This window comes from Alligator mississippiensis, chromosome 1 (genome assembly GCF_030867095.1).
Source record: "Alligator mississippiensis isolate rAllMis1 chromosome 1, rAllMis1, whole genome shotgun sequence".
Classification (NCBI taxonomy): Eukaryota; Metazoa; Chordata; order Crocodylia; family Alligatoridae; genus Alligator; species Alligator mississippiensis.
In genome coordinates, this window is record NC_081824.1 from 152,969,695 (window position 1) to 152,995,951 (window position 26,257).

Genomic DNA, 26,257 nt, shown 5'->3' on the forward strand with positions numbered 1-26,257 from the left:
GACAGAAGGATTGGGTTGCATTATTAATTATAAAACCAGCAAAGGAAACAGTAGGCCTCCATGCAAGGAAAGCTTCAGCCTTAAGAAACAGAACATCTTAACTGGCTTCCTTCTACAGCAGTAAGGTGATACTTGTTACCTCACATCTGTAGAACCTTCTAATTCCAAACCAACAAATAAAGGTAAAAGTCCTTACTTGTTGTCTAGGCTTTAACAATTCTATATTACGGTAGTGCCTACTTGCCACCCAAGTCAGGATCCCTTGTGTTATGCACTATGTAAAATTATATAAGGGAGCATTTAAATAATAAAGAAAATCTATTAATACACACACGCGCACACATTTATCCCTCTGGTCCCAAACAAGTTAAGGGCTTATAAAACTAAAACCTATATCTTGAATTACATTGATGATGACAACAACGATGATGACAATGACAAAAAGGAAGCCAGTACAAATCAACGGGTGGAATGTGCCTGTTGCTTAACACACAATTATGCAAGTATGATCTCATTGTACACTAATAAGGTTTTAAAATAGTTTTCATGTGTGGGAAGAGCAGAATATTACAATAATCCAAACCTGAAGTGACCAAGGCAAGGATCATTGTATCAAGGTCTGTAATACAGCCAACAGAGAGTAGAATTAGCAAGGACCTAATTTTCTATCTGGCTATCCAGAAGTGAAGTCCAGAACATCAGCATGACTCATAGGTTGTATGCCAGTGTTAAAAAGGGTGGGGGGGATCCTATAAATGATGATGAAGGTTGTGGAATGACCTATGGCAATTTTCCCAATTACTTCTACCAAACCATGTGCATTACCTCAGTCTTACCCCAATACTTCTTTCCAATATATAGCTTCAGTCATAAGCCTTTGCCATAAGCCTCAGGTACAGGTTAGGATGCAGCTTGAAACTCATAATTTGAACCTGCTGCACAAACTCCCATTATGCACAAGGGGACGCACCCTGCACTAGGCCCAGTCCTCGTAAGGTGTCCCACAGTGCCCCAACACAGCTAGACAAGATGGGCCATTGAGAATATGGACATGTTCACCACAGCCACCCCCAACATTGCACAGGAAGTTCCCCAAGGAAGCAACTGTTCCATGAGCTCCTACCTATGACATGCATGGCATAAAACAGTAAGGGGCAGTGCTCCCCTTACTCTGGTACACAACCTGGATTTCAATCTGTAATCCTGTGTTAGGAAACGTAACAATTACAAGACAGCATTTCATTTATCATGGAGGTGAAAAGTTTCTCTACATACACTTTACAGCAGACAGGGGTAAGAAAAAAAAAATCTTTATTTTAAAGGGAAGATTTTAAAACAACTGAAGCAAGGTTTTATCAGCTATTTGTTCAATTAAATTATTACAATTAATTGAACCATTACCATTAACAGAAACTCTAGTATAATTGCCACTTAAAGTTAAGCAATTAGCTTCTATTTTTACTTTTTCCCCTCTCTCCTTTCCTCTAAAGACAATTATTTTTAATTCAGTTTCCCATATCGGGTCCCTTCCTTATCTCCTGGTTTTATTTCCTCCTGGCCTGGATTACTATGCAAGCACTGTACACATTTCTAGGGTCCCAAGTCCTAGAACTACATGAGGACAACAATCTCAGTGGTGTTTTTTTTGTTTGTTTTGTTTTAAGTAAAATATATTAAATAAAAAGTATATTTCTGGCCCTTAGGGACACAAAAGTCTGGCAAGACTTCCATTTAACTGGTATATCGACATCTACCTTTGTCTGCAAAAAAAAGTCTCCACCCCATGAGACATTCATTCCAGACCCACTATTTCTTGGGAGCAGAAAGGAATCAGCATTATCAATTGACAGCAGAAGCCTCCGTGTGGCAGGAGAAAAGAACAGAGAATTCCCAACTCACTCACATAGATGAACCTTGCTGCTGCTCTTGAAGGGAGCAGGGTCCCAGATGCAAGCAAAGGGGGAAAATAAGAAGACCCCATACTACTGTTCCCAATCATGCACCCAGTTAAACACTGCACATTCCGAAAACATTATGAAACAAGTCCTTAAATGGGCAAGAAGTGGTTCAGGGGCAAATGGCTATGCAGTGTTTCACTCATAGGTCAGAAGTTCAAATTCAGATTGAATCAGCAGCAGCAGGAAATTTCTACCACCTAATGACTATTCCAGTTTCCAGACATCAGAAGTCCAAGGGTGCATTATTAACACTAAATGCAGTGTTAAAATGTATGCAAATGCATGTTTGAGCAGTTTAGTACAAATTGGGTGCATCTACACGTGCAACTAAGGTGAAGAAATAAACTCCAGAGCACTTACTGCCAGAGTGAACTGCTCCTGGGGGCAGTGTCTATATATATGCCCAGGACAACAGAAATTTGAGCCAGGGCAGAGCACACCCAGGTGTGGGGGTCAGCAGGAGGCATGGGGGGGCAGGCGGCAGGGAGAAGAGGTCCCTGGCTCTGGGTGGTGGTGTCAGGTTGCAGAGGGGCTGGCCAGGGCATGAGGGTACAGAACCTGCAGAGCTGCGTGGCTAGGCAGCAGCCAGGAGTCTGGCCCTCACCTGGTCACTGTCCACACATGCATTTCAGCACAGTTAAGTACACTGCCATAAGATAGTACTACATCCTAATACTGGTGTACGTGTAGATTGTGATGCTTTACTGTGAAAGTAATCAGTCAATTTCACAGTAAAGCACATGTGTAGATACACCCATTAAGTGACATCCTGATGTTGCAAAGCTGCTTCCTTTCAGGTAAAGATTATTTAACGTACTAAAACCTTTAATACATCACAACACTCTAATCATCTGCAACCACTGCAAGTGAATGTGTGACTACCCCCCACGTCATAACATTAGATATAGATCATCCCAGAATCTCAGCAGTGGCTAACGTGAAGCCTGAGCTATTCTACCTCAGATGTGCTCCTTCCTAAATCAAGATGAGACACATTAGTAAAGGTAACAAATGAAACTCAGTGCACCTGAACATAGTGAGCCTGTTCTATAGGATTAATAGTTAATTGTCATGCCAAAAGCCATCAACCAAGTAGTGAGTGAATTTAATGTTAAATAAAGGCAACATTTGATTGCAGATCCTGTCTGAAGACACTACTATGCAAGCATTCCCTTTGGATACATTCAGAAACAACATGTACACCAAAACACAACTTACTTGCCAAAGAGGCAAGTACAAATATGTCCTTTATAAACAGAGATCCAGGTTTTCCATTTCCCATGAGAAAATGGAGAACCCTGCACATTTTCCCTTTTAACTGAGAAAATCATGGATTTTTCATTTTAACAGAGAAACATGCAGATTTTCTACTTTTGCAAAGAGCTCTCTGCAGGCTGGCAGAGTTCCAGCTTGTGAGGGGCTGGGGGGAGTGAGAAGAGGGCAGTCAGGCAGGGGTGCCACGTGCATGTGCTCTCTCACACATGCACACGGCCACCAGGCAGCCTGAAGAGCAGCTCCTGCAGGTAAGTCTGGAAAGGGGGAGAGGGTAGGGAAGGGGGAAGGACTGAGGCCCCCAAAAGGAAGGAAGGAGGGAGAGAGCTGGGCAGACCCGGGGCTGCTGCCCAGCCCAGGCGGTGTGTGGGGCTGGAATGCATGGCTGCAGGGCCCCATTAAGGAGGGGGACGGAGCTGCAGGTGGCTCATCTGAGAGGCAGAGAGGGGTGGAGCTGGCTCCGCACTGCTGCAACCACTCCTGGGGGGAGCATGTGCCCCCTAGATTTGTGCACAGGGTGGAGGCAGGCTGCCTGCTGCTGGCTCAGGCTCCCCGCCCTGCTGCATTCTCCCCAGGGCCTCCATAGCCCAGCGGGTGAGACCCAGCACAGCAGGCCAGAGCAAAGCTGGGTGGGGAAGCTGTGGCTTGGGAGTGAGGGGCCTGGACCTGCATCCTGGGGAGCAAAAAGGGCAGAGGGAGCTCTGATTTTCCATGATAAAAAGCCCAAAATCAAATGCTAAAATTTATAGGTACTTAAAATTTATTTTATTAGAGTTATTAAGGCATGTGTAGGCTTCCAAACTGCTTTAAAATTGTAAATATCTCAATGAAACATTGTGTTCAACTGATACCTACATATAGTGGCAATTCATTTTAATTGCAGGTTTTGGGTTTTTTAAATCAGAATTAGCAATTTTGTTTGTTTTTTTTAAAGCAGACAATTTTAGATTTTTAAACAGAGAAAACTAGGATCCCTGTAAATAAGGATATGCCAATATATCTGACACAAGTTAATTTCTCTGCCTTTATAGCAACACCATAAAATCTCAACAGGTGTCCAAACCAACTGTTCAGTGAACAAGACTCGTTTTCCCATTCAAATAAATAAATTTATTCTACTGCAAAAGACAACTTCCATATATACTGTTTTAGCGGATCCAAAAGCCAGACTATATGCCAACATTCACCCCTTCCTGTAACATTTAAAATGTCCCTGTTTGTCATTTCTGATCTACAGACCCTTCTGACAAATAAAAAGATTAGAAGAAAACATTATACCTGTAGAGGAAATGGAGATGCCGGCTTCAGCTGCTCTAAAAAACTATCCCTACCACATGGCAGATGTACTGAAGTGCCCTGATGTACACCCAACACTCCATGCTTGTGCAAACAGGGACACATACAGGAGGAAGTAGGGCATACGAGATTTGCCTACTATCTTTCTGTCTGGCCTTTTACTGCTCAGTTTCATGTATGGAGCTTAACTGTTAATGCGACCCTTATTAAATGAAAACAACAATCTCCTTAACTCACTTTTTTACTTCTGCTTATTGACTTATTAGCCCTAGCCCTTCTCTGCATTCAGAAAAAAGTAAAGGGAAAAGCTAGGTTAAGGTAACTTTTCTTAAAGCCAAAAGAGATTCAAACCTACTGTCCAGAATTCTTCCTCCAGCATTGGCACAATTTGCTAATTCCAGGTCCCAAGAAAATGTATGGTCAAGTGCCAAGCATGGAAGTATTAGGATCAGGAGAGTTCAAAACTGTAAGAATCTTAAAACATTCTGGTTCAGTATTTGATCATATGTTCCTTTAACAAGTAAATTTCAGCAAGAAAATAGCAGATACTATTCAAGGAAAAATCCCAACAATTTCAACTCAATTGAAGTAAGAAGCAACCTGCACATATTATCAAGCAGAGAATACTGACTATGAACCAGTCCAGATCTCTCACATTTTAGTGGTAGATAAAAATAAGCCTAAAAAGCAACAGTCCAAGGGTTCAATATGTTTGCATTAGGTGGCTGAGGCAGCATACTTAGACCAGGAAGAGGGAAATGCAGGAATAAACCATCCTACATCCCACCACTACAAGCTTTCTTCACTATGGACTAGAAGTATTAGGGAGGACTCAATAGAAATCTCATTGGGCCACTTCAAGTCTAGAGTAACAGTGATATAAGATCCAGGGAAAGAGGTATAATATATACTCTAAATTAATTCTTACAAATACAGGGACTTCCAGTACAAACTCAGACCAGTGGTCATGCTACTTAAGTATCTTTTTTCCAATAGTGACCCATTTCAAATGCCTCAGAGGAAAAGGAGAGAAATCCCTACAGCTGGCAGATATGGAATAACCTGACCAGAAAAACTTTTCTTCCTAACACTGGTTAGAAACTGACTTTTACCCTGAAACATAAGGTCTTATATTTGTTCCAAAAGTCTTGTTTGGTTTTGTTAACTATTTAAATATCCAGTCCTCTTTTTAAAATCCAGCTAAACTCTCAGCCTCAGTCTTGAAGGATTAAGTTCAATAAGCTAATTGTTAGCTGGAGAAGGGGGAACAAAACTTCTTGTTAGCTTTAAATTTCCTGCTTTTCAGTTTCATTATCTCCCACCCCTCCCCTCACCCCCAAAAGAGAACACTGGACCCTATTGTTTCAGTAGTACTTTCTGAGCATGGCATCCCTCCACATTATGGTCAATGCCAAATGCTACAGAGAAAGACAATTATGTAATAATACACTGCATGGGGGGGAGGAAACGGGGAGGAGGAGGAAACCTGACGTCTTTTTCTCAACTCCAGTTGGCAGTAAATTTATGCCTTGAAGGTGCAGGATTTCACAATGTTGAAACAAGTGGGAATCCTAATCTTTGGAGAAAGATGATTTTCTAAAGCTGTGTGTCATGGAAGTTTGAAACGGTAAAGGAACAAGGCACTACAAGGAAGAAAAAAAGTGTCCTTAGTGGGATAACTAAAATAGGCATTTTGCATTATCTTTAAAGCTAAGAGCTTGTCCACTTTACAATCAACTTAAAAATAACCTCTCAAACACATAACCTATTACCCATACATACTATGTGTACACAGAGGAAAGATGTTAGGCTCCTCTGTTGCTTTACTAGCTCTTATTTATCCATGACCCTTTTGAGTAGCCTGCACAAGTAAGAAGGACTTGAGGGGGGGGGGGGGGGGCGGTATTAGCATGCTATACACATCATACTCACCCTCTTACCTACACTATAACGCTGAACCCAGTACAGAGAAGACTACTGGGAGGTCAACAGGAATATTGTTTGAAAGGATTGGATCAAGAACACAAAGAGATGAGTCGTGGACTTCCAGCAAAAGTGACCCTTACTACCTGCAGATATCCTAAGATTTGCAAACTTGGACTGAAATCCTGCCTACCCAAAAATGGAACACGGTAGAAACTATGCAAGGAGAAACTAATAGTTTCCTGTCCTTAAGGTAGGCTTTTTTTTTTTCCTGCAGAGGAAATAATCTGGTACAACATTATCCAGTCACAAATTAAAGGATCAAGTCTTCAAACTGCACCCTGTTATTTGAGAATAGGTCTTTTCCGTTTCCAGACTGAGATTTTAGAGACAGTCCAAATTAATTCCTGCATGAAGCAGCATAACTTTTGACTATATTCTTTTCCATCATAAAACTAGATTTTCAAACAGAGAAAGTAGATTGTCATTTTACAGTTTAATTGAGCAAATTATTCATAAAATTATCCTTAAATGTTCTAATAATCAGTTTGTTGCTCTGTCTGGTGAATTAGTCAGCAATAAAGTAACATCTAGACAACGCATCATCAATTTCATATGGGCTAAACCACACCTGTTCTCTGGCCTCAGGAAACCCTTCCATGCTATAATACACTGAGTCTCAATAAAATACAATTTTGCAGCATTCCAGATACTTCCACCTTGCTCACATCAGCAGTAGAACCACCCAGATTGTGTCATTTTTGGGGCAGTTCTCACCTTTAAAGGGATCAAAGGCAGGATTTGTGCCCATAGCTATGATTTGAAGTTACCTTACTTTTGAACTGGACCTTCCTCAAATCATCTAAGAAAATCTGTCAATAGTATAAACAAACAACGAAGGCTCAAAAAAGGAGAGCTTTATAGTGTCACTACTTCAGCAGTACTGCTTAATTAATGATTTGTCAAAGCTGCTTCTATAAATTTTCATGCCATAAAATGTCTCCAAAAATAATCTCAGCAGACAAAGATCTTCTCTCAAGCACTATACTTTTTACTCTCCCTACATCAGGGTATCAAAGCTTTATGGCATCTCATATACCAGTAGGTAAGATAGTGTTTTCTCCTATATTTGACACAGCATTACTCCCTGCAGTTAGAAGAGAAACTAAAGTACCCTTCCCATCCCACACCTAGGTGACAGACACTAAGCTAAAACCATCACTGGCCTTGGACTACCATTCCTGTACCTCATACAAGTGTAAATACAGTTGAGGAAGCCACAGGCATAATTTGGGGAAGTAAGGGAAAGGAAGAAGGAAAAACATTTCTGGCAGCCTCTTTGGCTTTGTTGTTTTTGAAAAACAAAAATTGAAAAAAAATAAATTGCACAATATCAGAAACAACAGACAGATGTAGATCAGGATAAAGAGTGCAGATAGCTATGCAAAATGAATGCTGCCTATCATACTTCTGCAGAAAAAAGAAAACAACTCCCCCCCTTTTGTGTGTTGAGTATATATTTCACACAAAAAAATACACTCAAGACAAATTAGAAAATTACAGTTCTCCCAGTTGTTCAAAGAATTCCCTCCATCTCATGAGACGTTCTTGAATATCAACCAAGATTTGATATTTGCTGTTTTTAGAATATGAAAAAAATTGAAAATAAAACCTCGTGTAGTTCAAAACTTACAGTGTACATGTATGGCATAACTTATATTTTCAGAAGAGATAACAGAAACATTGATGCAAAATAAAACTTACAAAACAAAAAACAAAATATATGAAAAAATGCTGCCTCTACCAAGCAAAGCAAAGTTTTTAAATTCTGAATTCCTGAAGTTATTAGAAATTTGTATCAAAACAAGAAGTAATTCAGGCAGATTTTAAGGATTTTTAAAGTAGAGAAACCAGAGACCTTCATAAAATTAGGGTTTACCTGTAATAAATTATTCTTATTCTTAAAGACCACTACCATAAATACCAGGTCTATTATATTCAAATCGCAATTGAATAGTATCACCTACTAAGGTAATTACATTTGGGACTGGCATAGGCATTGAACTTTAACAGGGGTTAGTAAAATGCCCAAGAGAATTAAGGGTCAAGTAGCACTTGAGAGCACTTTGCAGGCACTTATACCGTAAGGACAAGGGCAGTTAGTCATGGGGATCTAGTAAGGAGTTTTCATTCCATTTTTCCTCCAGCACAGAGACTACAACTTTTTTAAACAGGAAGATGCAGCTTGCAACATGATAGCAACTGCTGTTGATCCTCAGGGATTGCCCCAGGAATCCCTGCTCTCTGAACCACACCAACCTCTGCCTCTCCTCCACAGCAGTCAACGTTTCTGATCAGTGATCACTACCAACTGCCAAATTCCCAAGACCAGCAGTCACGCTAAGAGCCAAATTCTGCAGCGAGGGTAGACAAAATTGGGCAGGTTTGCCACCTGGGGCTGCAAAGACAAGAGGTGGAGCACAGCAAAGGAATGTGCTGGACAAATAGCAGGTAGAAGGATCCTAGAGGTGTCCCCTCTGTGACCCCTGCTACCGCATGCTGCCAGAAGCCAGATCCAAACTTTGTGCATGCCAGATCTGGCCTGAGGGCTGTAATTGACGACCCCTACTCTACCAGCTACATGCCAGTTGCTCTTTTGAAACATGAACAAAAAAACCCCTCTCACTCAGAATAAATGCATGCATAAAACCCTGATTCATCTGCCCCACATCCCTATTACCCCAATTTCATTTCCTTGAAGGGATTATCTTGAGGACTGAGTAGGAGTCCCTTCTGATCTTATCTGTCAGTATCATCACTTATTCAGCTACAGAACTGCTAGTCAGAGGTATAATACTCCCTCCTGTAACACTCTAAAGCACAAGGACAAGAGGTGACAACCAGAACTCCACCATGTATCTGACTACGTAAACAGCTCAGCCACCAGGATGACAAAATTATTTTTTAATCAAATAACACAATTCTGTGTTTTCCCTTTCTCATGGGGTTTGTAAATATTTAGGCCCTGATTCTGGAAAGACTTACACACTTACTTAAATGTTAAACAACATGAGCAGCTCCACTGATTTTAATTGGACCATTCACAGGATGTAAACAAACAGGTACGCAAAACTTTACAGGGACAAGGTCTAATTTAACACATTGATAACTGATTGGAAGTTCAAGTTTCAAGAAAACATGCTTTAAACAAACATGCAAAAGTGACCTAGGTTCCTTAACTTGCTACAAAAAAGAATCTTACCCTGATTTTTCTTTTTCATCAGCCTCTATGTTTATGCTAAGGATTTCTGCTTCTTTAATCTTTTCCTCTTCTTTGTCTTCCAAGTTGGCTTCAACTTCTGTTTTGGTTAAATTAAATTCCTTTTCTTGGTCAGGTTCAGCATACACAGGTTCTTGCAAGGTTTTTTTGTTTCCCTAGGAAAATATAAAAATGCAATTAACTTATGAAATCAACATTCAAGAAAAGGCAAAAAGTGTGCGTATTGGGGGGGGGGGGGGGGGGGGGGGGGAAGCGGGGAGTGTTGGCACCAAGCAGTCCACGCAGCATGCACAGCTATAAGAAATGGGGGAGCTGGGCTAGGTAACCCACACAGCACATATGGCCAGGAGAGGGGGAGAACCAGCCTACCCACCTTACGCATGCAGTGGGGTAATGGGCTGGGCAGCCTATGCAGTAGGGGGGAACCAGGAGGTAATCTCTGCACAGCTACAAGCAAGGCTCGTGCCTGCACAGCATGTGGCCCCCAGCTGCCCAGAAGCTGGACAGCCCTGTCCTGAAGAAATGTCACGAGTCAAAGCTACAAAATCTAGCATGAAATGTTTAACTATATTTTTTTTTAAATGAAGTTACCTCGTTAATTTTTAACCCAAATTTGATTCCAACTTATTTTTAAACAAACTTAAAATGCTTAGAAAAGTCTGGATTTCATGACATTTCTTTCAATTCCAATGGCAACATTTTTTACATAACACAATAATTTCTACAGAGTCCCAAATGGTGACATTGTCAAGTACACACTGATTAAGAATTAACCTAACTGAAGTAAAATGGATTAGTCAATTTTCATTCTCCAAAACATTTTTATTCTCCTCAAAGTCTCCATGTCTTTAAAAGACTTTAGGGTAATAAAACTTCAAAGCAATAAGACTTCATATAAGCTGTGAGACAGTACTCCTGGTACCATATTTTTCAGGTATTTAAGCCAGTGAGGTAAGGATTTAAACCAGTAGTTCTCAACTAGAGTGCTGCAACAGCAGCCATGTAAAACTGCCCGTGCGGACTCCTGCTGCATTAGGGCTGTGGTCAGCTTAGAGCAGATAGAGCTGGTTCAGCTGTAGCCCTTTCTAGTCTGGCCCCTCCCAGAAACAACTGTGCAGGACAGATCCACCAGCACACCTGTTTCCAGGAGAAGCAAGACCTGGAAAGGCTACATAGCACAAGGCATCTCAAGCCTGCTTGAGGCTGATCAAAACCCAAAGGCAGCAGAAGCATGCAGACATGCCCCAGCCCTTGCTGGGCTAACTGTGCAGCAGGCATGCAAGGCCATTTTTACCTGAAGGTAGAATTACCCAGGTGAGAAGCACTGAGGTAAGTTAAGAACCACTGTTGGTGCTACCTCAACTGGGGAGCTGCCACATCCAAGAGTGGTGAAGGGGTGCCATGACTGAAAAAGTTGAGAGCTACTGATCTAAGCTGTAAGCCTTGACCTTTATAGGATTCCACTCAGACAAATCATTTTACTTATACAAAACCCCGAAGATCTCAAATCAGACTTTGAAAGGGTACAGACACTTGCCTCCTGTACCTTGATGTACATGTACTACACAAGGAAGAACCGTGAACCTTTGCGGAGCCCTGCTCATATTGCTGGGAGATGGAAATGCACCAAAGAGCACTACACTGCAGAACTGAAGCCTAAATCTGAAGCCAGGTTCACAAAATTTAAGTTATTTTACTGTAGGCTACTAAGAGCATGCAGTACACTGTTTGGTTTGAATTTGACCTGTAAGGCCCTCACAGCTGGGAGGTAGAAACTGTTTTGGTGGAGGTTGTGGGCATTTTGCTTTCTAGACTTTCTATAATAGTCATCCTGAGATGGATCTGGTTGCATCATATGTTCTTTTAAAATAGGTACTAAATTAAGTTTAATCCCCACCAAACTGCTCAAGACAAATCTCACTTAATGCATTACTGCTTATTACCACACAAACAACTTCCTTCATTTAGCAATAGGGCATAATATGAAAGATTAAAATATTTTACCAGAAAGGTTGGTTTATCGTTCTCTTTACTTTCACTATCATTATCAGCTGTTTTTGCTGCTTCTTGTTGAATTATCACTACTTCCTCTTCCTTACAATCTTCCTTATCCACTTTTACTTCTTTTACATCCTGTTCAGGCTCTTCATGCATTTTCAGTTCTTTTTCCTTTTCACAGTCTTTGCAGGACTTGTTTGCCACTTTCTCTGGCAATGCCATTTGAAATTCAATATTAGCGGATGTACAGTACTCCTCGAAGCCATAGAGATATCTGAAGGAGGAGAAATTACTTTCTATGATGTAAAATTAATTTACAAACATATTTACACAATGAAGTCCTTATAACCTTCCATACAAAAAAAATGAACAGCATGAGGTACTGAAGACACTTGCAAGTCTGGTCGCCATTTGATACAACTGATTTCAACACTAAAGACACTTCTTAAAACTGACATAATGTGGCTTACTACTTCAGGCTGGAACAGACTGCTCTCAGCTCCTTGCACTTCACTAATGCTCACTATTTCAAAGTCTGCTCTCCACCAATTTGTAGGTGTCTGCACCTTATTAAGGCTCCTTACATTGAGTTTCCCCTTGACATTGAGGAACTTAGGGAGTTTCAAGGATGTTAGCATCATAGGGTGCTTGTACACGTACCAGGGTTTAGTCCCCTAAATTGAAATGGTAGGTTTCTAATTGTGATGATTAAAAACTCACCATTTCATTTTAGGGGCTTCCATCACTGTAACTGCAATGAGCCCCGATCCTTTTATTTTCGTGGAGCCTGCCCACGTCTCCCACAGCCGGGGGGCAAGCTGCTGGCGGGCCCTGAGCTGTGGGGGGCCCTGGTCCTTCCGTCCATAGCAGCAGCACCCGCCTGGGCCACCCAGGCAGGTGGCTAGTGGGCAGGTACTGCCCCAGCTTGGAGGTAGCACCCAGCCCAAACCAACTGTTCCCCAAGCCCAAGCTAGGGCAGCACCCACCCACTAGCAGCCTGCCTGGACAGCCCAGGGGTGCTGCCACTGCAGAGGGAAGGCCTGCAACCCTCCACAGCTCAGGGGCTGCTGCTTGTCCCACCAGCAGCTTGCCCCCCCCGCCAGTTGCAGGAGAGGCAAGGCAGGCTCTGCAAGGAAAAAGAAAAAAAAGATGGATCAGTCCCCTCGCGGCTTCTGCCTTCAGCCCACCTCTCCCATGATGGAGATGAGCTGTCAAAAAGGCTGCAATGTTACAAATAGCTACACTGCAAACTAAACTACATGCAGATGTGGTTTAGTTTGCACCATAACAAACTCATTTAAATCACTAAAAATCCCTGTACGTGTACAGCGTGAAAATTAAACCAGAAAAACAGGCAATTTTCGTCACATGTACAAGTGTCCATATGGTTTAGATGGGAAAGAAGGATTATCCAGCCACCCTCCACACTGGGCAAAGGAACCCATGATATTGCCTTAGACTTTATTTCCTAACAAACAGAATATATGAGAACTGGTTAATGAAAATGCATTTTTTTTTCAATCTGGTCTGAATGTGACCATTATTTTATATGGCTCCCATTTCTACTGTATTTAAAATCATGAAAGAGACTTTATAATCAGCATTAGAAAAATAATAAAAATCTAAAATATATTTCTCAGAGAAAAACACGGGCAAAAGGTAAAATGTATTCAAACATTATTCTATAAAAGGACACAGGAAAAAGGAAAACTGTATCCAATTTGCTTACTCTAGTAATATCAAAGTCAAAAAGCATTTGTGAGCCTGAATTAACTGTCAAATCAATTTGAAATTAAGTTTGTAATTACAACTAGTATTTTCTGAGTTTCTCAGAAAGTAGCCTGCTTGATTCCAATTATTAGCTGAGACACAAAACAGATGTCATAATGCATGTTATAATCCATGGCCAAAAAAATCTGTCAACTGATAGTGGCTTGATTTCAAACAGACATGCCACAGATTTTTTATATATGAAAAAGAATATGAGTGAGAGTGCAACTTTTCTACAAAATTGTATTAAGCATTTTATTGCTTTGCTGAAATGTTCCTCTAGCCTCATCTGTGAAATAATATATCTGCATGGCATTTAAACAACTCACTTCTCATTATCAATGATTGCCGCAATACAACAGAATTCTGGACCAACTTGTTAAAGCTCTTCGAAATTACCAGTGATGATACCATACCTAAACATTACCAAAAATTATTTTTCTAGGCTCAGAGAATTCCCTGTTCCAGACAAACTACATTTATACATATATAGCAACAACAAACAAGTGAAATGCCTGGCTGCTTCTTAGGCAGACAAGGTTCCTTGGGAGAATTTGATATCTTTTATTAGACCAACCCAGATAGTCGGAGAATATTTATTAAGCAAGCTTTCGGGTTCAAAAACCCTTCGTCAGGCTAAGGAAGTTTCAGCAGTTGGTGTGTGCTCTTCCTGGATGGGATGAAAAGTAAACAAGCCAGGGGCTGGGCTGGGCTGGGCTGGGGAGTCAGTTGCCAGGCAGATTGTAATGTATCAAAAATCCAATGTCTATGTTTAGTCCATGATCTCTAGTGTCCAGGAGGTTGATAAAATGGAGCTCATAGGCTCGTCTCTGGGAAGTGTTGTGTAAATTTCCCTTGAGGATCAGGACAGAGATTGGAGAGAGAGTGGCCCTCCTGTGAGAAATGTGCCCCCACCGGTAATTGGGTATTTCTGTCTTTGATGGATTTTGCAGTTGTTGTTTCGTCTCTCCTACATATTTTCCATCAGGGCATTTGGTGCATTGGATGAGGTATATTACATTTCTGGAGGTGCAGCTGTAAGATCCTGGGATGCTGATGGCTCTGTTGTGGGGTGTAGTAATTGTGGGGGTGGTGGAGATGTGTTGGCAGGTTTTGCGTTTCTTGTCATGGCACGGTCTGGATCCTTTTGGTGTGTTCTCGGCTTGAGGAAGTTTGCTTCTGGTGATGAAGTATGCCAACCTTTTTATGAGCCACCTGGAAGAAGACTTCCTCAAGAACTGCACCATCAAACCCTTGCTATACTTAAGATACATCGATGACATCATCATCATCATTTGGACTGAGAACCTGCAATCTCTGATCGAGTTCCATCAGAAATTCAACAGTCACCATCCCTCCATCAGACTTTCTTTAGAATACTCCAGCACCAACATCTCCTTTTTAGACACAATGATCAGTATCCAGAATGATAAAATACAGACAGACCACAGTATAGAAGAAACCCACAGACCAACATACCTATCTGCACAGAACTAACAATCACCCTAAACACACCAAAAAAGCTATGATATACAGCCAAGCCCTCAGATACCACCATATTTGTACTGAAGAGAACACCTGGGATTGCCACCTCACCAATCTTAAAAAGGCTTTCACGCAAAAAGGACACTCCTCCAGAGAGAGAGATCGCACGTTTGAAAGAGCCACCTGGATACCACATGAAGAACTGCTGCAGTACAGAAGAAAAACCCCCACAAATCGCGTACCGCTGGTTATGATGTATCGTCCCCCCCTTGAACCTGTATGGAAAATCCTCAAACAATTGCAACCCATACTAGAAAGAGACCCTATTCTTAAAAAGATCTTCCCAGAGCCACCCATCCTAGCCTTCCAAACAAGCACCGAACCTCGCCAACCTCATCATCAGAAGCAAACTTCCTCAAGCCCAGAACACACCAAAAGGATCCAGACCGTGCCATGACAAGAAATGCAAAACCTGCCAACACATCTCCACCACCCCCACAATTACTACACCCCACAACAGAGCCATCAGCATCCCAGGATCTTACAGCTGCACCTCCAGAAATGTAATATACCTCATCCAATGCACCAAATGTCCTGATGGAAAATATGTAGGAGAGACGAAACAACAACTGCGCACCAGAATGAACGCACACCGGAAGTCCATCAAAGACAGAAATACCCAATTACCGGTGGGGGCACATTTCTCACAGGAGGGCCACTCTCTCTCCAATCTCTCAGTCCTGATCCTCAAGGGAAATTTACACAACACTTCCCAGAGACGAGCCTATGAGCTCCATTTTATCAACCTCCTGGACACTAGAGATCATGGACTAAACATAGACATTGGATTTTTGATACATTACAATCTGCCTGGCAACTGACTCCCCAGCCCAGCCCAGCCCAGCCCCTGGCTTGTTTACTTTTCATCCCATCCAGGAAGAGCACACACCAACTGCTGAAACTTCCTTAGCCTGACGAAGGGTTTTTGAACCCAAAAGCTTGCTTAATAACTATTCTCCAACTATTTGGGTTGGTCTAATAAAAGATATCAAATTCTCCCAAGGAACCTTGTCTGCCTATGTCCTTAGACCAACACGGCTACAACCTAAAACCCTGGCTGCTTCTTATGTTCTTGTAGACATTAATTAATACTTCCTCATTCCTATATCCTTTTGCCATTTTATTTTACCTTTAAAATGCAATGGTCTTCCAAAACAGCTGGCAAAACCTCTCACAATTTAATTATAAATATTAGGTTAACACAAAGTTACTACCTACTAAAAACACTGCCTAAACAAGCATGGTTTATTTTTACTATTTATAATGTCAAATTGCTCATTTAGAAATATGAATATTAACAATATACATATATGATAGCCATCTGACCATAGCAGTTGACAAAGGAATTTTCTATGGAACTGCATAGCTACTCTTAAAAAATGTTAGTCCTTCAAATCAATTAATAAAGTACAAAATTTCACACATGGACTACTTCCCACCCAGGCAATCCAAACCCCCTTATTACTTGGTTTCCAAAATGCTTCATTCTGTGGACCACGAACAGCACTTGACAAACAGTGCTTTAGAACAGATGACAATATACGTTTTTATACATTAGTTTAGGTTCCCATTTTACCTTCAAATAGTTCTTTTTAAAGGTTAGCAACTATGCTCTCAAAATATATAAAAAAACCCCAATCCACCAAAACAACTACCACTACCACCTGGGAAACTAACCTCTGCACCCTTCTCCCCCCTGAAATCACGGAAAAGATTTTGCTTATGATGCTGGAAAAACATTAATATTCAACTGTTGAGATATACTTATATAATGGAACATATAACCCTCACGAGATGAACAGCTGCATTCTTTCCAAAATAACAATTTAACTGTTCTTCCCAGGAAAGGATATTTCCATTGAATTCTCTACATATGCACCTCACAACAGTACACACAATAGCCACAATTGTCATTACAGTATCACCTACCTCTACTATATAATATTTTCATCTATAGATCTCAAAGCTCCTGGCAAAAACATGTACCATTAATCCCATTTCATAAATAAGGAAACCAAGATACAGGAAGAATGAACTTAACCAAAGTTATCCAATAAGCTGGATGTACATCTCCAAACTCCTATCCCATTCAGTTATCTGCTAGACCAGGGCCATACAGTGCAGCTGAAGGAGTGGGGGTGCCCACTGAGCAGTCCATAGCCTGCCCTGGTGTGCCTGTGGGCATTCAGCCTAATGGCCGTGCAACCCTTGGCCTCTTATTAAGTTGGACAGTCCTGCAGTAGCCTAGGCTGCCCTCCACTTTACACCTAAAATGTTTAGGGATTGTCACACTTACTTCTTGTAAGCACATTTAACATTATATCCAGCAGCTGAGTTCAACACAGGGATTCCAAGATCTTGATACACTTGCTTCCACACAGCTCCACTTTCAATCTGTTATAAAAAACAAAATGCAAATATGTATATTAATACAATAAAACACAGAAGACTGATTTAAGTCAACAATCTTTACAATGAAGAAAACTATTGACAGTTTCTTCAGATTTATCCTTACAAATGCGTACAAATTACTGTTCTGCTGTAAAGCAAATTTCAAATCGCACTAGAACCATTATATAGGTCAGGCTAAAATTCCTGTAATTTTGTATTTCCATAACCCATAGTCTGGCACTCAAATGCAAAAGTCAGCCACGACAGCTTTACGAAACATTATTTAAACTATTTTTTAGTCGGAGAGAAGAGTTTTAATTTGAAAAGAGGATAATTCATAGCAGTCATGATGACAATGTTTTAAGTCCTCCTCTAACAGATCTTCCATTACATCCTTATTGTGTTCTATTGTACTGAAGTTTTGTAGCCTGTATGATATGCTCTATTTCAACTCCCCATGATAGGTATTGAAGCACATATTGTTTTTTGTGCATATGACCCTTTCCCATCAGAAGTGACATTGCATCCACTTAAGTAAACACACATGCCAACTGGCGAGTTAAATTTATAGGAAGGAGTGAACACAGTAAACAGAGCCTGTTTCTCCTAGAATTCCAAGTCTCCACCCTAGTAAGCGCACCAAGATCACTTGAAACTCCAGCTAGCAGTCTTCTAAATATTACCCAAACCACAGAGGGATGAAGTGCATCAGAAACGTCAACTTAGTTTACTTGCCTTTGCAGTCTTATTATAAAATGATTTAGAAGTCTTTACTATTTTCTCATTTTCTGAGCCATGCTGTACCAAGTATTAGAATTTTCTTCACAGAAAAATAAGCAAGCTGACTGATTTTATGAAGCAGTAATTAGACATACTGTATATGCCAGAAGTAGGCAAAATGTGGCCCGCAGGCCGGATGCAGCCTGCCAGGCCATTCTATCCGGCCTGTGAGGCTCCTAAAAAAATTAGAAAATTAATATTTATCTGCCCCACACTGCTTGTCATGTGGCCCTTGATGGCTTGTTAAAACTCAGTAAGAGGCCCTCCACCCAAAATAACTGCCCTCCCCTGCTGTATGCCTATTTATACAGTATGCTAAGACATACTGTGTGAATATGCACAAAGAAATTAGACTATGTCATTTGTTCCCGGCTCCTATTTGAATGGTTCATTTTTAGTACCGGTGGGTTTCCTATGCTATGGTAATATTAATTTTTGAATACCTAGCGATCATGCACAGAGTCATATGTACAATTACTTTTCTCTTTCTCTCTCAATTGTTGAAGGCCTAGCAATCATGTACACAAGGTTCCTTGGGTGAATCTGATATCTTTTATTAGACCAACCCAAATGGTTGGAGAATAGTCATTAAGCAAGCTTTTGGGTTCAAAAACCCTTCGTCAGGCTAAGGAAGTTTCAGTAGTTGGTGTGTGCTCTTCCTGGATGGGATGAAAAGTAAAGAAGCCAGCAGCTGGGCTGGTATGCATACAAGACAGGTAGTCAGTGAAAATGTAGATTGAGGAGTCAATGGGTGAGAGACAAGGGGGGGGGGGAGGAGGAGGAAGGGGGGTGAAAGTGGAGAGATACCTGGGGAGTCGGATGTCAGGCAGGTTATAATGTGTCATAAATCCAATGTCTATATTTAGTCCATGATTTTTAGTATCCAGGAGGTTGATGAATTGTTTTGTAAGTTTCCTTTAGAAACTAGAAAGGAAACTTACAAAACAACACTTTCCAGAGACGAGCCTATGAACTCCAATTCATCAACCTCCTGGATACTAAAAATCATGGACTAAATATAGACATTGGATTTATGACACATTATAACCTGCCTGACATCCGACTCCCCAGGTATCTCTCCACTTTCATCCCCCTTCCTCCTCCTTCCCCCCCCCCCCCCCCCCCCCCCCCCCCGTCTCTCACCCATTGACTCCTCAATCTACATTTTCACTGACTACCTGTCTTGTATGCATACCAGCCCAGCCGCTGGCTTCTTTATTTTTCATCCCATCCAGGAAGAGCACACACCAACTGCTGAAACTTCCTTAGCCTGATGAAGGGTTTTTGAACCCAAAAGCTTGCTTAATGACTATTCTCCAACCTTTTGGGTTGGTCTAATAAAAGATATCAGATTCACCCAAGGAACCTTGTCTGCCTATGTCCCTAGACCAACACGGCTACAACCTATACCTCTGTAGCAATCATGTATAGTCATATATACTATTAATTTTATCTATTTTTTTTAAATAGATATATTTTTGCACAGACTTCATGGGTCTGGACTACTTTCCATCTTAATTTTAATACTTACATTATCAAACCCTCCAAGCTTGTGTACAAGTCTGAATAATTTAAAGAGATTCAAATTTCTGTATCCCAGTACAGGTCGTTTATTAATGGGAGTGCCTGTAAAAGAATACAATTATTAATATAGTTTGAAACGTATCTTTTGAGCTGAGCAGAAAACCAGCAATGTACACCTTAATTATTTCCAAGGATACTGGTTTTCTCTGCTTTAAAAAAAAAAATTGCAAATTCTCTGATGAAAATCCCCAAAATCTTTTCCGCAATCAAAATGAAACTCCACTCTATATAGAGCTATCAGTTGAATGTAATGTTTTGTCAACACATTTACAACTTTAAAGCAGTTTGGAAGCCTACAGTGCCTCAAACATTATAATAAAATAAATTCTAAATACCTTTATAATTCGTTATTTGATTTTGTTGGGTTTTTTTTATCATGAAAAATGAGACTTCTCCATGCTCCCTTTGCTCACCAGGAAGCAGGTCCAGCTGTGCCTGTGACCCCCTCCCACCTGATATTCCAGTGCCCTGGCCCCTGCCTATGCTATTGCCCCTCACTCCCGATCCACAGGCCCCTTCTCCCCACAACCCTACTGGAGGAGACCCCCAGCCCCACATGGACTCACAGGACACCAGCAGGGGAAGGGAGCGGTGGGAGAAGGGGTCCTTCAGGGGCAGCAGTGAGCTATATGGCTGGAAGGCTGCCAGCCTGCAAAGGGAAGCCCATCGTTTCCCATGGTTTCCTCCCTCCAAGGAGAAAATCCATGTTTTTCTGTGGTGAATGGAATACCCAGATCCCGGATTTCACACTATCAACTGTATTACTACAAGCACTAACTCTGACCATATTATACCCATACTATGTCTTTTGTTGTTTTTCTATCTATACAATAACGTAATAAACAGCACAGTCAACCTATATACAACTTTAAATATCCTACTCTACTCAAAACACATTAATATCAGAAATAATATTTACAAGTAGATACAAACACGCATATGGAAGTAGTTTCTCTACAGAAATAACAATTTTGCAACCTGTTGAATACAGTAGTCATTTTCTTCAGTTTGAACCATTTAAAACATCAGATTATATAGACACATACATTAATGAATACCTTATATACACAAGACCTATTACAGCCTTATCAATATCATATAAAACAAGTACTTCAGAGCTACAATTCCTTATGCAAGTTTGTAGGCATTAATGGCATCCTCTATATATGAAACAGGTCTCTGAACTCAGGTCTTACCATGCAATTAAAAAAGGAAATATTTTCCTTTTTAAAACAATTTTCTTGCAATATACAAATCTCTCAAAGATCTGACATTAAACAGCTTTTGTTTTAAAGACATTTCAGTATGCCTTATTAATATACAAGCATGCAGGTGGTATTAAAAAGGCACTAGATAAATACAGGATGAACAAAACCATCCAAATAATATAAGCAATCTTAAAATTAATCTCTCAAAATAACTTGTTAAAAATGTAATCTGTGCATTATAATTAAGAACAGAACTAAGTTTTAATACAGATATATACAGGGGGATATACAAGAAGCACATCAACCTGTTGTTGAAAGCAGAAATCTGTCTGCATTAGCAGCCATGAATGCTTGAACACTGGGGGAAGGAGAAAGCGAGAGGCTGCCACCTCCCGGGTTTTAGGAGAACAAGAAATGGATACAATTCTGTGAGTTCCTGAAAATGAACTGCATAGGAAGACTGGGTCATAGTCTCAAAGCTTTAGTACAGTGTGGGCAGTACATCTACCTTTAATCTGCTGCATAATCAAAGATAAAACACCCACCTCTGTCTTCCATAAACTTGTATAACTGCTGTAGAAAGTTCTCTCTTTCCTCTGGAAAAGGCTCTATTTCTTCCTATTTTAAATAATACAAGAAAAGAAAATGTATCACTGGTCTCGTTTAGCATTTTTAATTAACGCACTTTCATTTGGAAAAGTATTACAATGAATTCAGTATACATTAAAAAGTTCAGGTTACTGTAAATATTGACAACACACTATATGAAGAGTTTATAGTCCAAAATGTTAAGCAATCTAGGAGCAAGAGAAGCTAATCTGCTACTTGTAAAAATGAATAAATAAAAAAAATTAAAAATTAAAGACCGCTTAGAAATAATGGAGTTTCATGATAATGGTGATAAAAAATTAAGACTATATCTTAAATGTGTCAAGTTGGGCAGGAATTGGCTTAGGACAAACCGGTATTGCTCTCCCAAGAGCAGGGGTGAGCAATTATTTGGGCCAGAGGGCCACAGAGAATTTGGGTGAACTGTTGTCAGCCAGGTCAGCAACCTCTGCTCCCCCACCCCCAACAGTTCACCATAACTCCCTACATGGCCCTCTGGCCCAAATTATTGCCCACCCCTGGGCAGAGAACAAAGGCTAGGGAAACCTAACCTTTCTTTCTCCCTTCTCCTCATACCCCTTTCCCCACCCCAAGTCCCCAGCATGTGGCCAGGCCAGTGCCATGCTGTATTCCTATGTGCCAGCTTGGGCCACGTGGGTACAGTTGGTGCAGCTCCTGCCCAACACAGCCTCATGCCAGGGACTCAGAGTCAGGCAGCATCCACTCCAGCTGCACCCACCCATCACAGCCCAAAGTGGAGCACAGGAACACAGAATAGCACCAGTGCCTGTACCTGTGACCCTAACAAGGCCCCAGTCCAGCAGTGCCTGGATAACCTGCAGCTCCTGGGCCTCTTCCCTCTGCACCTCCTCCCCTGCCAGCACAGAGAACCTTATCTAAGCTTTGATTTCACTAGGCACAGGGTCCGAATGGTGTGCAGACACCCTCACCGGGCAAAAGCCTGGCCAGGAGCTCAGTTCCCCCTGCTTTGGAGCTTATACTGCGGACTGGGGGGGTGGGACAGGGAGGGGAAAGGCTGCTGCTGCTGCAGCTGGCTGGCATGGAGAGGGGAGAAGGGCGAGAAACACCAAAAGCCAGAGCAGCCATGGGATGGATATAATTCTCCTGCAGAGGAGTAGCCGTGGGCCCAGGTAAAATCATTTGGCAAGCCAGATGTGGCCTGCAGACCATATTTTCCCCATTCCTGCCCAAGAGAGTATACTAGATTCTGAAATTCAGTTGTCCTGTCATTAGACATGGCTACTCCTTCATGACTGTATGAGGATGTGATGAAGGGTATTATTTCATACTTAAAACCTTGTCTAGATTCCTCCCACCTACACAGTTGGTCCAATAAAAGATATCACTTAATTCATCCAGAGGCAAGGATTTTTGTAAGTCACTTTCCAAAATGAACTGGCAAATACGATTGTGCCTGCATCTTTGTGTCAGTGGCTCCATAACTATTCACAGTATACAGAGCCCAAAGACATTACAAAAACATTGCCAAAGGAGTGGTATTCTGGTACCAACTGAATACAAGAGAAAACCCAGAACAGGGACTTAAAAATAAAAGACTGTTTGAAGTTTTACATCCAGAACAACACCTATAGTAAATTTACTTGGAGATTAAAAGGAAAACACTGTGGTTTAGTCAGAGGTGACCCAAGCAGGGTGTGGGGCTCAGGGCAAGTCAGCCCATGTGGGGCCCCACCCTGATCTCATGAGCCCCGGACTCAAAGAAGCAGCTGCCGCCACCACCAGCAGAGGGGTAGTAAGTGGCTGGGCCCCCCCGCAAAGTGCAGGCCCCAGGGTGGTTACCTCAATTTGCTCCCCCTAGGGACAGCCCTGGGTTTAGTACAACAGTTCCTCCCAAACAGTTAAGCATTCCCTGGTGATCCCATGTGCCATAATCAATATCTATAAATATGTCCTACACATGAAAATCACCTTACTTCTCACATAAACAGAAGTGCAAAACATTTTGATAACTATTTGTTTCTCATATTTCCTTGCAGTTCTAATGCTGTGAGGAAGGGTTTTTTCCTCCCCAGAGAGATATGTAAACCAAGAGTCAGCTTTACTACCTTGGTATTCCTTTTAGCTCTAATCAACTTCACAGTTTCTATAACCGACATAACCATTTCAACAAACAAAGAAAAACTGTTGTTGCCATACTAGCTTTCACCTCTCCCATCCTACTACAAGCAATTCCTTAAATTAGTTATGAAAACTTCACCTACCCAGAAGCAAAAGACAAAAGTATTATCCATCAGGTCTAGTACAGAGACACAAGAGACCTCTGTGTTGACAAAAATATATTAAGAATAACATAAATAAAAAAGGATGGCTCCTTAAACTGTCTCAACACAGGTAGAAGGATGAAAACAGGAACAGAGGAAATCTACAGTAAACAATTTTAACAGCAAAACACTGTGGTTATTGTTATTGTGCACTGCTACTTCCACAACCTACAATAAATCCACTAAATGGATGCACCAGAACAAGCAGAGAAAGTTAGGAAGGTGTGCTGGAACAGTTTCCCCATAAATAACTAATTACTGATAAAGTTTACGTGAAAAAAAAAATCTAGTGATGGAAAGACTGCATAGCTGAAGAGATCAGCTTTCAATTTAAATTTAATACACAAAGGAGGAAAAAGAAACCCATCCCAAGTAACGAATGCGATCGCTGATAACTAGAGATCCATGCTGGCATCAAGGGACTTGATTAATGTCAGTGAGATGGCTAATACCATCTCAAGAATATGTAAAATAAGCAAGGGATATTTTGCTGCTATGTCGGGGGGGGGGAGAGCGAGAAAGAGAAATAGGAATAATTCTAAGGGAAGGGGCCCATATTTCATTAAAATTTGCAGCTTTTCCTCAGAAAGGCAGGAGGTACCCTACAAGGGCTCTTCCTAGCATTTCTGATCAGGAGAAAAAGGAAAGAAGAGATATAGCAGGTTTGTTTATAATAACTGTTGCCAAAAGAGGGTAGCCACACACAATTGCAAGCTAACAGGGAAGGAAAGCACTGAGCAAATAATTCCCGGTAAATTCAGAGGTTCAAGATGCAGTATGTATCCACATTCCTTTTAGGCTAAAGGAGCCTAAAACACTAGTGGTGAAAATGCTGAATTAAGTGCCATAGGCATTATCCTGACATATTACTCCTGAAGCACAGGTTATTTATTGCACCAGATGCTACAATATACAGAGATGCAAGTAGATACCCTTTGTTGCACTTAATTTTTTCTATTACATTTTAGGATACTGTGCTAAAGGAATGGGGTATTGAGATCTGACATGCCAAAATCTATCCATAGTAGATGAGCTGTACCATTTCAGAGTCTGTGAAAATCCAGCATAAACTCCATGAACAGACAGTGGGGGGACAACCCAGCAAAGATAAGCTAATTTTCTGAAACACTCAAAGAATCAGGCCATGGTGCTATTAGTCTGAGGTCCAAGCTATGTATAACCTTTAATATTCTGGCTTTTCAGCCTACTGCTGGGCTAGATAATGTCAGTGTTACTCACCCTGAGGTCACCAATGTACCTGACAGCAAGCAACAGGCAGGTTAAAAAAGGTAGTACAATGGTTTACTTCTAAGCAAAGGAAGCAAACAATTCAATGTTAATGAATATACAATAGATATTTTATCATAATCTAACAGGAAGCCTAGTCTGCCTCTCTATATTCGGCTGACGCTAGATCTAGACTTAGACCTATAGAACTAGCTAGACCTATCCGCACACTAGTGAGGGAGCAGACACTGGCTGACAGAGTTGCCTCTTTGGGGACTGGAAAGGAAGCAGCCCTCATGAAAAGTGCAAGAAGGAAACAAATATTTCATCTGTTTCTACAATGTCTGTCACCACAGTAGTCCACCCAAAATGATGGCGAGGGAAAAGCCTTTTCCCCAGTCTACAGTTAGAAGCCACGTGACTGGCTGTAACGGAACAAGTGAGAATTCTTCATGGCCTAGGGCAGGGGTGGGCAAAATGGCAGATCTGGCCAGCAGCCAGATTCCATTTCCCAGCAGCCCCTGCCCACATGGCAGGCAGTGGTTCACGGCTCTGCCCCAGCTCAGGACCACGATGTCACTGTTGCAAGCAGCCAGGGCAGAGCTGCTATCTGCAGCCTGCATGCTCCAGGCAGGGACATTGCAGGCAGCAGATTGCAGCTCTGGCTCCTCGCAGCAGTGACAGAGTGGGACCAAGCCGGGGCAGAGCCATGATCCTTTGCCTGCACACCCCTGCCCCGAGCATGCAGGCTGCAGATCGTGGCTCTCCCCTGGCCCTGGACCAAGCTGCACTGTTGCAAGATCCCAGCAGCTCCAGAGCAGGCCCCTGCCCTGCCAGCATGGATGGGGCAAGTCTCCATGGCAACCCCAGTCTTGCACAGTGCAGCTGTGGCTGGGGTATCCATAGAGACCGGCCCCAGCCACATGGGCAGGGGCTGCTGGGAAATAAGAGTCCACTGCTGGCCGGACTTTGCCTGCCCCGGCCTCAGGGGAGCTGGACTAACATGCCCATCCAAACATCTCTCAAGTCCCCAAAGTATTCTCATATTGTTGTCTGAGAAACTTCCCATGGCTGGGAACTCACAGAGATTATATACAGCAATGGAAGTGGAAG

The 26,257-nt window shown here is 41.6% G+C and overlaps 1 protein-coding gene across 2 annotated transcripts in view; it reads right to left on the minus strand.

Moving 5' to 3' along the window:
* Positions 1-26,257, minus strand: part of ARID4B (AT-rich interaction domain 4B) — a 153,153-nt gene that overhangs the window by 34,192 nt on the left and 92,704 nt on the right. For both annotated transcript variants that reach the window (XM_014596786.3, XM_014596785.3), the window contains exons 12-16: positions 21,551-21,623; positions 19,745-19,839; positions 17,339-17,436; positions 11,734-12,001; positions 9,712-9,884 (exon numbers count right to left, since the gene is read on the minus strand). In XM_014596786.3, the coding sequence (XP_014452272.1) occupies positions 9,712-9,884; positions 11,734-12,001; positions 17,339-17,436; positions 19,745-19,839; positions 21,551-21,623 (707 nt within the window). The remainder of the gene's footprint in view (positions 1-9,711; positions 9,885-11,733; positions 12,002-17,338; positions 17,437-19,744; positions 19,840-21,550; positions 21,624-26,257) is intronic.